At 36.4% G+C, this 11968-nt stretch overlaps 3 protein-coding genes across 3 annotated transcripts; 1 reads left to right on the top strand and 2 right to left on the bottom strand.

Annotated features, from left to right (window-relative positions):
* The first annotated feature begins 1228 nt into the window (after window positions 1-1228).
* Window positions 1229-4285, top strand: ankrd37 (ankyrin repeat domain 37). Its single transcript, XM_058773760.1, has 4 exons — window positions 1229-1543; window positions 1752-1904; window positions 2036-2127; window positions 3229-4285. Exons 1-4 carry the CDS (start codon window positions 1520-1522, stop codon window positions 3449-3451), a joined length of 492 nt encoding a protein of 163 aa, XP_058629743.1. The 5' UTR covers window positions 1229-1519; the 3' UTR covers window positions 3452-4285.
* Window positions 4286-4326: 41 nt separating this feature from the next.
* ufsp2 (ufm1-specific peptidase 2) lies at window positions 4327-9038 on the bottom strand. Its single transcript, XM_058773710.1, has 12 exons — window positions 8903-9038; window positions 8628-8706; window positions 8323-8506; window positions 8158-8218; window positions 7916-8070; window positions 7549-7741; window positions 6712-6858; window positions 6366-6530; window positions 5680-5804; window positions 4999-5075; window positions 4659-4783; window positions 4327-4466 (listed from the first exon to the last, which is right to left on the bottom strand). The coding sequence occupies exons 1-12, from the start codon at window positions 8903-8905 to the stop codon at window positions 4380-4382; spliced, it is 1401 nt and encodes a 466-aa protein (XP_058629693.1). The 5' UTR covers window positions 8906-9038; the 3' UTR covers window positions 4327-4379.
* A 143-nt stretch (window positions 9039-9181) lies between these two features.
* On the bottom strand, window positions 9182-11797 carry si:dkey-256e7.8 (uncharacterized). The gene is made up of 3 exons (XM_058773721.1): window positions 11434-11797; window positions 9926-10962; window positions 9182-9591 (listed from the first exon to the last, which is right to left on the bottom strand). The coding sequence occupies exons 2-3, from the start codon at window positions 10840-10842 to the stop codon at window positions 9555-9557; spliced, it is 954 nt and encodes a 317-aa protein (XP_058629704.1). The 5' UTR covers window positions 10843-10962; window positions 11434-11797; the 3' UTR covers window positions 9182-9554.
* Between the last annotated feature and the right edge of the window lie 171 nt (window positions 11798-11968).

The following is an 11968-nucleotide window of genomic DNA, read 5'->3' as shown; positions in this document are numbered from 1 at the left end:
AACCTGTACGAATGTTTTTGTTCTGCTGAACACAAGGGAAGATATTCTGAAGAATGTGGGAAACAGAGCAGTTCTGGGGCACCATTGACTTCCATAGTATTTTTTTTTCCTACTACGGAAGTCAATGGTGCCCAAAAACAGCCTGGTTGCAAACTTTCTTCAAAATATCTTCCTCTGTGATCAGCAGAACAAAGAAATTCATACAGGTTTGGAACTACTTGAGGGTGAGTAAATGATGACAGAATTTTCATTTTTGGGTGAACTATCCCTTTAAGAGGCACAACTGTTTCCAACATTGATGTGACACTGATGAGTGGAGTATAATGGCTGATGACCCCAGTTTGAAAACCCTTGCATGGATGTCCCATGAATGAATGAATGAATAAATGAATGAGTAACAAATGCCTTAACAACATTATTACATTATTATCAATATATTAAAAAGAAGAGAACATTGAGAATATTTAAATGCTATTAAATGCAATTTAAATCTTTAATGTCAAATTTTTAGTGTCTAAACATTGTTTTGGACTAAATTGCATGTGATGCATTCATTTATTTGTTTATGTCAGTGACAAATCAACCATCTCTAACCAGGTGAGTTGCATTTTTGTAATCTTCTTTGTAATATCACTCAAGCTGTTAAACAAGAATTGTCTGTTATAGGCTATAGCTTATTGCAGTACGTGACAACTGTACATGTTTACTGATGCCGCTGCCAACTCATTCTTAAAGGCTGGCATTCTGCTATTGTGGGCGTACATGCAACACATAAAATTCCCTCAAAGCCTCTTTCACGTTTGCTTGGCACAAGTGGCATAGCAGATCCATCATCCTCACATCATGCAAGGCCTGACTTGCAAATCCACCATCCCTATTCAGATGCCACCCTCTGCTACTAAAATAAATGTATAATAGGCTATTGCAAAATATTTGCACTTGTACATGACCAAGTAAAGTATAATGCAGAGCTTTGCCACAGTGAAAAAGCCATTTATATTCATTAACATAAATAAATTCACCATAAAACCATTTTTTACCTTTTCAGTTTTCAACAACAACAATCCAACAAAAGCATTAACGTTAGTGTAATTTGTCTTTGACCAACCCATTTCAACTTCAAATTACCATTTTTTTTTTCCTCAAATAAGACAAGTACTATTTTCGGAAGACCATAATGTAAACACTTTTTTAAAAATTAAATCTACTTATTAAAGCAGAGTATCTGAGTGAGTGTGAATTGATGAACAAAGTGCGTACGTGTGGAACTGCACAGCTTGTTCGCAAGCTGTAGGAGGATTGATGCAGAGTCACGTGATAATGACCGACCATTCTTGATCCTGATTGGTCGGTATCAAAGAACCACGTGGTCTAAACAGCATTAAAGCCTACTTCTGCTTTTTCATTGTAGGTCTGTGTGCTTGTTTGATTGCAGAACACGTCTGATCTACAACGGAGTGACTGTGTCACGCCCAGTTAAACTTTTATACGGCGTTATTCTTTAGGAAATTATCCAGACATGTTTTTGCTTGAGACAGAGTCGGTGAGTCAATTTAATTATTTGATACTATTATGGGCATGAAGAAAGAAAGCATCATGTTTAACTAAGTAGGAAAAAAATGCTGTTTCAAGCATTTAAAAAACAAAAGTCATTCTATTTTTCAATTTTTAAAACTCAGAACGGTCTTTAAAACTTTTAGATAAGTCTTAAGGTTCAAGTGTTGTTTCTGTTTCATTACATATCCATTCAGCTGGACTGCATGAGTAACCTTTTTGAAAGCGGGTTTGCGGTGAATGGAGGTTTGGATGGTTCCGGACAATCTCCTGCGCATCTCGCGGCGTGCGGAGGTCAGGCTTTCTGCTTGCTTTGGCTGCTGCAAACCGGTGCTGATGCAAACCAGCAGGTACAATGTCTTTAAAACCTTCCCCTCTTTAAATCAGCAGTAGTTAGGTTTGTGTTTTTTGTTTGTAAGTTCATCACTATGTCCAGCCTTTTCGCATTTTATGTTTCAACTTTTCATGTGATTTTCTTAAGGACGCGAGTGGAGAGACACCCATGCATAAAGCAGCCAGAGCGGGCAGTTTGGAGTGCATCAGTGTGCTGATGGCAAGTGATGCACATTTCGAGTAAGTGTATCGTTTGATAGTTCCTGTTTCAAGCATTTGTTTGACAAAGAGAAACTGCAACATATTCACAAAATTGGCATGTTTCACAACTAAAATTATAGTGACATTCTTGTTATGCAATGCATTTATTGTCCCAGTCATGTTATAATCATATATTGTTTGCAAATCATATTTATTTCCTTTCATTAAAGTATCAAAATTACTTAGTTTGTAGATTTTTCATAGGTTCTCTATCACTTTTTGGTATTCTGACAGAATTTATTATTATCATTATTATTGTCTTTGGTTTCATTTCAACAGTGAATTCAGTAATGTATGCTATAAGTTGGTTAAAATATTCAACAATATTATAAATTACAATAATAATATAATAGTAATATTAAATAGTATTTTATATATAAAATGTTAAAATTTTAAAAGCTATTAAAATGTGCCAAATCAAAAGACATTAAATGTTGTATATGTTTATATATATAAAATATTCTGTTTATATACATTACCATTTATAAGATTTTTCTAATGTTTTCTAAAAGTAGTCTTTTATGCTTACCAAGGCTGCATATATTTGACCTAAAATACAGTAAAACAGTAATATTGTGAAATATGATTACATATGATTTCAATCAGTGTTTGAAACAGTTGTGCTGCTTAATATTTTTGTAGAAACTGATACATTTTCAGATATTTTGACAACATTTAATTACATTTTTCAAACAGCATTTAATTACCTTTTTTATTTTGTAAGTGTAAAAGTCTTTACTCTGTCACTTTTGATCAATTTAATGTGTTCTTGCTGAATAAAAATATTAATTTTTTGATATCCAAATCAACTAACTTGAAAACATGTAATCCAATTCTAATTTATTTACTGAAAAATGCCTTTCTTTGTCTTTAGCTATGTTACTTACCATTGTTTAAATAATCAGTTAATAAAGTTCTTAATAAAGATAGACATACACAGGCATATTCATTTTCAAAAGAGCTCAAACATAACAGGAATAACCCTTTGTTTACCTGTTAAAGCAAACATCATCCTCAACAACTACAACCATCTTATGAATATAAACACTTTTCTAATTAACTATTCCATTTTTCACTCAGAATTTGCAACAACAGCGGACAGACAGCTGAAGACATTGCACGGTCTTGTGGGTTTGAGGAGTGCGGGAAGTTTTTCAACATGCATCGCAGAACACGAGACTTAAAGAACGCTTCTTTATCATCCCTCTCTGAACGGCACGTACTGAGCAGCAGTCTCGCAGGACAGAAGAGAGGCCGCACGAGCTCCAGTGCTCAAGACGGAAAGAAAGCACGGGACTGGTGATGAATGTTCTCATAAAGAGAGAGAATTTGAAGCAACATATAGGCTGTTTAACCATTACTGGTGTAAACAGAAGTATCAGTATGTCGTCAAGAGTCTGAATTATTGGTGGACATTTAGTATGGAGCCTATAGCCTCAGCAGTCAAGATAAATTGACACTGTTCTGGGTCAGTGATTTGGAGTCTTTAAGTACAAGAGGAATTAACTGAACTCAATGCCGGGCACCATACATATTAATTACACCTGCCAACACAGAGCAGACAGGAATCAAGGAAAAACTAGGAATTTACTTAAAACGAGGGAGACATCTGGGTTTCTCACTGGAAAAAGTGCAACATTTAACTTTGATCACGAGTGTGTTGTGTACCAATCATATAAAAACCCTGAGGGCACCAAAATGCTTTCAAAGTTTTATGACAGTGTAGAAATATGTGGATGCATTGAGGAAAACAGCAGACAGATGACTTGCTGCCAAGGTTTAAATCTCCTCACGTGGAAAGATCACTGAGAAAAGTAAGAGACTTTGCAATAAGCAATGAATAAGGAAACATTTGCTGTTTTAGGAAGATATTTTAGCTGCTGTTTCTTTTTATTGATTTGCAGGAAGCCTTGTGTAAATGGTTCAAAGATATCTTGTGAATTTAATGTATGATGAACTGGCAAAAGTCTCGAGGATATGACATCATTAATAACATCCACTTGCAGCCTGACTAAAAATCAAGTGAGACGTTGCTGAAATGAATGTAACCTTTAGCGTGACTGAAAACGGATGTTAAAATAGGCATGGACATTTAAAACATTGTAAGGACAATGAGTAATAAATCATTTTTCTGAGATTATGTCGGTTTGCATTCCTTGAAACAATGAGACTTCCTGTGTATCCATGAAATTAGCGTATGAATAAAAGTGGATAAGTGTCATGCACTTGACTCAGATGGTCTTGGGTCTCTGGGGAAGGCAGAGGTTGTAATAAGCATTTTGATCCCAGAACTCTGGCCCCTTCCAACCACACCAGCCCTGAAAAATATACAAACACATCATTAACAAATGAGTTGCTAATTCTGAACAAGTGATCATGTTTTAAACCATTTGTTACACTTGAAATAACTCAAAGTAGCTTGTTATCATAAAGACAGAATATAACTATTTTATTTACTTATTTTTAATTAAAATGAAAAGGTCTGACTAGAGTAGTGTTGTTGAATGTACTTTGTCAGTGATGGTCTGCAGGTCCTCTCCGCCAGTATAGTGAGGGTCCAAGATAAGAAAGCGTATTTGTCCAGTGTTCTCACTCCATGCTACGCCTAGAATAGTGTGTGCAAGTACTCCTCCACCTGGCGAGAAAAATATTGGCTTTATATTTCCATTTACATCTAAAAATAGCAAAATAAAAGAAATACATAAAAAAACAAGCTACCTACACCACAAAAGTATGAGGTTGTTTTTGAAAGAAGTCTTTTATGCTCAACAAGGCTGCATTTACTTGCTCAAAAGACTTGCTCCTATTCAATCACAAGTTGAAGGAAAGCACTAAACAATGTCAACGCACCAATCATGACAGGAGTTCCTTCAGTCTGAAAGTGGTTGGCCAGCTCTCTGCCTTTGGTTGCCAGCTCTGATCCCTGACTTTAACAGAAAGACAATCATTTTTTTTATAATTGAAACCATTCAGAAACTTTTATTGTAAATCTATATTAGCATAAGCTTGCATCAGCTTCAGTTGAACTTAAAGCTGGAATACCCTACAGGGCTTGCCTAGATTTCTGCCCTGATTTACAGTCTAGAGGAGTCAGTGCTGCACAACCTGACTTGGAGCAATGTTGACAGATTTCACAGATTCTCAGCACAGGCTTGTGGTTCCATCCAGTCAAGGATATCAAATAGGTTTCATATTTTGAGCTCATTTTAGACCACATATTTGTGTGTGTCTGGTACTGTGTGATCCTTAGTTGTTTAGTGTATGATGCCCAGAGTAATAATTTACAAAGAAGACAAGTGAATGATGCCTAGTGTTTTAAAATCGGTTTAAAATAGGAGTAGTGTAATCCAGCATTTAACCAAAATTCATAGCCTCTTGTGTGCAGTGGTATATGGAAGAAAAAAAAAAAAGGTGTCCAGGTTTTCTGAATCTATTCCAATATGACCTGTTGTGGCCATTCAAGAGGAAAGAAGTATTACCACCCTAAACGATAAACATAATAAACAAACACATTAAACACACTTTGTATACCTAACAAACATGATCTTTGAGGTGACTCCCAGCAGCTGGTCAAGGACAGCCTGGACTTCGATGGAGCCGATCCACTGACGTGAACCCACAAATCGTGGCTCTTTATCCCCAACATCCACAAGAGCCTGAAAAAGCAACAAATGTTCCTCTTAAGCCCCTTTCACACAGAAATTCCGGAAAATACACAGATAATGTGTTCCGTGATTTGTCCCGAGATCGTTTGATTTTGGTTCATTCACACTGCCAGTGATTTTCTGGAATCTGTGTGCGCGTTCAATGTGACGGGTAATGTGACGCGTACCGTTTCACCAAAGCTGGCGAACGATCTCAGCTTCAGCGCGGATAGTGGAGAGCTCCCCGATCTCTGCTTCATTACAGTTTGCACATATTTTTTAGTCACGAACGTTGATCTGCCTTCAAAACGCCCCATAAAACAGTCACACGATAACGTGCGTCGTCACTATGACACACCCTTTACGGCATTGATCCGGCTTTTGTTCACACAGCGCTCGTTCCGGGACTGAACCCGGCAATGTTACTAGGTCACCAACTTGGGATCGATACCGGAATCAATCCCGGGATGTGTTTGCACTCCGGCAATTTTCCGGGACCAACATGCAGTGTGAAAGGGGTTTTAAATACATATAACAAGAAAGAACATCCCGTTGAGTGACAATTCTGTTTACCTGCTGGATCTGCGTGTGCGTGGGCACAGCCGTCTCCACATATCCTTGCTGCTGAAACCAGGAGCAGATAGTTTGAAGGGAACGATATGCACATCCCCAGCCATCGTCATCCACACGATCCTGCATGTAGTGATGATAACTGTACACACCCTGCACCAGATACAGCTACAGAGAGAAATACAAGACAAACACAAGAGTGTTAATGGTTAAACTTTACTTTTGGCATCAAGAGTAAAAAATATTATCCTTTTGTTTCCCAGAAAAAAAATTGTAACAATAAGATAACTCGTTTGTAACAACTGAATATCATTTGTGGGTGAACTATTCCATTAAAGCACAGTCTCACCTTAGCATCCTCAATGTTGGGTGGGTTCAGGTGTATGTGGGGATTACGGAGGTAACCGTCTTTATAGGCTGCATCAGGGAAATGAAAGGCATTGGCACGTCTCAGGTATGGCCTGTCACTTGGCAACTTAAACCTCCTGTGCAGATCCTACACACACAAAGGAAGTTTACTTGGTTTAGAGAGCACTCATGTGTGTCACTAATAAATAGCAATTTTTAGGATTTAAGATATTGTTCAAAAGTCTGAGGTCAACAAGTCCAGGCCTCTTATGCTCACCAGGGCTGCATTTATTTAACAAAAATACAGTTAAAAACTTATTAAATTATTACAATTTCAAGTAAATGTTTTCTTTAGAATGTAGAAATTTAGAATGTAATTTACTCCTGTGATGACAAAGCTCAATTTTCAGCAGCCATGACTTCAATCTTCAGTGTCACAAGATCCTTCAGAAATCATACTAATATTGTGATTTGGTGCTCAAGAAACATATTATTATTATTATAAATGCTGAAAGCAGTTGTGCTGTTTAATATTTTGGTATTACATTTTTTTTTCAGGGTTCTTTGATGAACAGAAGGTACAAAACATTTATTATTTCAATTTATTATTATTAAAATATTTTATTTTTTCAATTTAATGCACATTTATATAATATATATATATATATATATATATATATATATATATATATATATATATATATATATATATATATATATATATATATATATATATATATATATATATATATATATATTTTTTTTTTTTTTTTTTTTTATTTTATTATTCTTACTGACGCTAAACCTTTGAACAGTAGTACATGTGCTCATGTCTTGCCTCTCTGGCAGCCTGTAGCTGGCTGTCAGGCACTCCTGCAGGGTAGATTACAGTAGTGAACCCAGCTGGTTCAGGCAGTTGAAAGTGAAATGGCTGTGGCACCAGGAAAGAGGAGCCCTTCCTGTATCGTAGCACCACCTCTTCCATGTCTGCTAACTGCTTATTTAATGCCTCCACCAGCCCTGTACACACACTGAACAATCACACACACACACACACACACACACACACACACACAAACAAACAAACAAACATTCTGCTGAACTTCACAACTCTGAAATTAGCATTAAAATCATAGCAGTAAAAATACTTCCTTACAAACCTTATGATTTTAAGAGAACCTGAGCCAAAAAAAAAAAGCACTCACGTTGCCAGGCTCTCATCAGTGCTCACAGACAGAACACAGTCTAAAGGCAGTGGCATCTTCACACAATGCTGCTGTGTGCTCACTCGGATGAGACTAGGAGCTTCATTCCCAGCAGGTTCTGTGACCTCAAACAACAGCTTCATATTCACTGCAGTCTAGATAAAGATGGACAACAGCGGGTTACTGTTAGAGTGACTGTTAACGGTTACCACCTTTCAAATAATTTAGAGAAAGACTCTCACAGGTCCAGATTTTTTCTTATCTTTCTTTTTTGATGACTTCTTACTCCCACTATCATCTGACCTGTGAACAGTAACAAGAAAGTATTATACTTTGTTAACCTCCTTGCTGTGCATACTGCATAATACTCTACATTTACCATATATGAAAGGCGTAAGAATGCATACTCTATATACTGCAGAATATCTCCACATGATGATGCTTCCATCAAGCTTTCCACGTTTGACCGGAAACCAGTGTTAGGCCATATTAATATTGGACTATTACAGACAGTTAAAACAATATTTTTTGATGATACTTTGGATCGGAGACCCTGGAAACTTTTTGATATTGTGCCTTGACTTTGTGCACCTGCAAAAAGGGAACACAAAGACTCTTTTTATCCTTTCATAACCAGCGTATATGCATATGCTTAAAAAAAAAAATCGAAGTTTTACAAATCAAGCTCATTCTTTTATAATTTGAGTTTTACCATTTGGATTTTCAAGCTGGCAAGCAAACTCCAAGATTCCTTTCAATCGAAATATAATGTCGCGCTCTTCTGAATGAACCTGGGGAAATCAAAACACACATCATTAACTACATAAGATAAAAATAATTCAGCTTATAGTTCTTGCTGTTCGTTACAGTAAGTACTTAAGCATATGTTGACAAAATGCTAGTTCATACTATATTAACATTGTATGCAACTATGGTTTCACGGAAAAGGCGTTTTGTTTTCAACAAGTTTGTTTGAAAATAGCTTACCATTTTAATTCCCTCGATCAATGATCAAATTCAGCTGCTGTCTGTCACCAGGAGGCTGACATATTTGATGACGTATCATAACACGTCCGCGTCTTCCTCGCGCAAGTTGATTTCGTGTCACAGGGAAAGAACAGTCTCTTACTGCCCCCTGCTGACCTGAATATGACTGCTCAATGTGTAAATCATCCAAATACAAGACAATGACAAAAAATATACTAGCCTACTGTACTACTTTGTCATTTTAGAAATGATTGTAAGTAAAGAAAGTACAGAATTAATGGGGGGTTTTTTCATAAGTAATTTTGCTTGAGAATGTTTATTTTATTTTTTAGACTTCAACAGTAAAAAATAACAATAGTTGTGTGTGTGAGAGAGAGGAAATGGCAAAAACAGTTACAAAACCATGACAATAATATTTAATGATAGAATACTGTTAATGAACCTTTTATCAGAATATTTTTTAGAAAGAATAATAATGATACAAAATAAAATAAAAATTTAATACAATTTAAAAATAACAAAAAGCAGCCTGTTCACTCTTACTGGCTATTATTTCAAGTTAACATATGAATTCTCTGTTTCAGTAACCATTCAGTTCTCTGATATTTTTTCAAAGTCTTTGTATTTCCTCGTTCTTCATGGCTCTAAGTCTTCAAATTGAACCTTTATCTGCTATGTTGTGTCTTCTCCTATCATTCAAAAATAAAGTCAACTTGTAAGTAGTAAACACAATCAAAATTCTCATCAATTTTACTGTTTGTTTCAACTACACTCTTAAAAATAAAGGTGCTTCAAAAGGTTCTTCACAGCGATGCCACAAAAAACCATTCAGTCAAAGGTTCTTTAAAAAAAACATCTCTTTCTTGCCTTTTTATAATCTGAAGAACCTTCTTTCGCCACAAAGAACCTTTTGTGAAACAGAAAGGTTCTTCAGATGTTAAAGGTTCTTTATGGAACCATTTAGACAAAAAGGTTCTTCTATGGCATCTTGAAGCACCTTTATTTTTAAGAGTGTAGTCTTACCTGAATGCTGAGCTGGTGGGCTTTACTGTGGTGGACACGTCAGGGGTTTCCCTGAGACCGGCAGCTTTATTGTTTTCTTTCAGCTGCATTGAGATGATGTTAGTAAGGCTGATATATTCCTTATGGAGCCTCTTTACTTCCTGCCGCAGCAGATTCCTCTCAGTCTGCACAGTGAGCAGGCAGCACTCTAGTTCATCCAGCTCCACCTGAACTCTCTCAGCTCTACTTTCAGCATCTTTTATGACCTGACCGCTGTGGTCGAGTCTCTCTCTTAGAGTCTGGTTTTCCTGTTCTAGCTGAGTTAGGATCTTCCTCTCTTCGGCTATTTCTGAATCCTGTTTCATTCCATGAGATTTCCTGACTGGTTCTGTTAAGTTATTTACCCTCGCTTGGAGCACAACGGCTGTTTCTCCTAGTTGCTGCTTCTCCTGGTGTTCACGGCATGGGAGTCTCTCCACATCTTCAGACTGAGGTCTGTTCTGCTTTAAGACCTCTGTAATTCTTTGCCTCATTTGCTGGTTTTTAATGAAAAGTTGTTTGTTCTTCGTGTCCAGGTCTTTGTTGATGTTTTTAAACTCTTTAAACCTCTTCACAAATCTCTGCAGCTCTGTTTTGCATTCTCTTGAATAGGTCTCCATCTTTTTAAGCTTCTTCTTAACTTCTAGGTTTTCCTTCTCTAACTGTGTGCACTTTTCTAAATAAGCTTCAAATGGACACTTACGGGTGGGTTTAGCACAGCCTGCTTCTTGTTCTTTCTTATTCAAGCTATCCTCCTTAAGACTCACAGTGTCTTTAAGGTTTGTGGTTGCTTGAGACTTGCTGTCCATAGCATGGTCTCCTCCTGCTCTTGTTTGCGTGGCAGGGTTAGAATTGAACCCACATGGTGAACTACCGTCTGAAAATCTGGACTTCTCCATTATATCCGTGGCTTTGAGAGTTCTCCTGTGTGTCGTTTCTTAGGTCTTTGTAGAGCTATTTGCTTTCTCCTTCACCCTGTTCACTGATACAAGAAACTTCTTTCCTTTTGTGTCTGATTCCTGAAAAGGATAACCTAGTTTACCTCAATTTAGAGTACTAGCAACCATTTGAACCGATTTTAATTACTAAAAACAAGAAATATAACTTCAATATCATTAACTGTGTAAACCAACCAACAAACAACTTGATTCAACCGAGTAACTGTTCAAATTAATTTAAGGTCTGTTCACACCAACAATATAAATATCCTAAAGATAACTAACCATAACGTTATTAGTTTATATCCAATGTTTTATTTAATATCTAGGCTACATATATAAAATGAATAATATTACCAGAGCAGGAGTAAATATACATTTATAACCTGTTAACTATTACTCAGGCTAATTACGTAACGTTAGCTAACATTGTGCAAGATGCCAGCTCACTTTATTAGGCTATAACATAACCATTTATCATCTAATAATTTGTCATATTCGCCTCATTAGGTTATCCTGATTATTTGTGGGTGAACAAATACATTAACGTACCGCGAAGCCGAAGACACTTTGATAATTCGCTTATGCTTCTTGCTTCGACTCACATTTAACTGTAGGCCTAACGTTATATTAATTTGAGTGTATCTATGGTAACCTGGAAGTCTCCTCTCGTGCGGATAGCGTCACTGCAAAAGCTACGACGCCTTGTCACCATTTGTTTTTATTTTTTTAAATCAATTGAATATATTAGCCGCGTGTTAGTTCAATATTGTTTTATATCCTGCATTACCAAAAGTTAATAATTGACGATCGATCGATTTGAGTATGTAAATTGTTAGGTTCAAAACATGATCCCTGTAGCTAGCAAGGCTATAGATCCTGCACCTGCTGATCAATTAATCAATATACAGCATGCAGCCTGTTGCAAATATTTTTGTTATAACATTGCAATTTTTGTAATATTTTTCAGCTTCTGCAACTACTAAGTCATGTCTTACTATGACTTACAGTTGCCTGTAAGAAGTGAACAGAATTGAAGAGCATGATTGAGGTAAAAAGAGATGAAATGTGATGTATGGAGAAAACA

The sequence above is a fragment of the Onychostoma macrolepis genome, chromosome 01, assembly GCF_012432095.1.
Source record: "Onychostoma macrolepis isolate SWU-2019 chromosome 01, ASM1243209v1, whole genome shotgun sequence".
Taxonomy (NCBI): Eukaryota; Metazoa; Chordata; class Actinopteri; order Cypriniformes; family Cyprinidae; genus Onychostoma; species Onychostoma macrolepis.
The sequence above is the reverse complement of the archived record's forward strand: the minus strand, read 5'-3'. Positions and strand labels throughout refer to the sequence as shown.

What these genes read in the sequence shown, in the direction of transcription:
- ankrd37 (XM_058773760.1), top strand. Translation starts at nt 1,520, where the DNA reads ATGTTTTTGCTTGAGACAGAGTCG. An exon ending in TTTTGCTTGAGACAGAGTCG is followed by an intron (nt 1,544 to 1,751) that starts GTGAGTCAATTT and finishes ATATCCATTCAG; the next exon opens with CTGGACTGCATGAGTAACCT. An exon ending in GCAAGTGATGCACATTTCGA is followed by an intron (nt 2,128 to 3,228) that starts GTAAGTGTATCG and finishes TTTTTCACTCAG; the next exon opens with AATTTGCAACAACAGCGGAC.
- si:dkey-256e7.8 (XM_058773721.1), bottom strand. Translation starts at nt 10,842, where the DNA reads ATGGAGAAGTCCAGATTTTCAGACGGTAGTTCACCATGTGGGTTCAAT. An exon ending in CCCACCAGCTCAGCATTCAG is followed by an intron (nt 9,592 to 9,925) that starts GTAAGACTACAC and finishes TTTGAATGATAG; the next exon opens with GAGAAGACACAACATAGCAG.
- ufsp2 (XM_058773710.1), bottom strand. An exon ending in GATATTCTGCAGTATATAGA is followed by an intron (nt 8,219 to 8,322) that starts GTATGCATTCTT and finishes TACTGTTCACAG; the next exon opens with GTCAGATGATAGTGGGAGTA. An exon ending in TGCAGACCATCACTGACAAA is followed by an intron (nt 4,467 to 4,658) that starts GTACATTCAACA and finishes TATATTTTTCAG; the next exon opens with GGCTGGTGTGGTTGGAAGGG.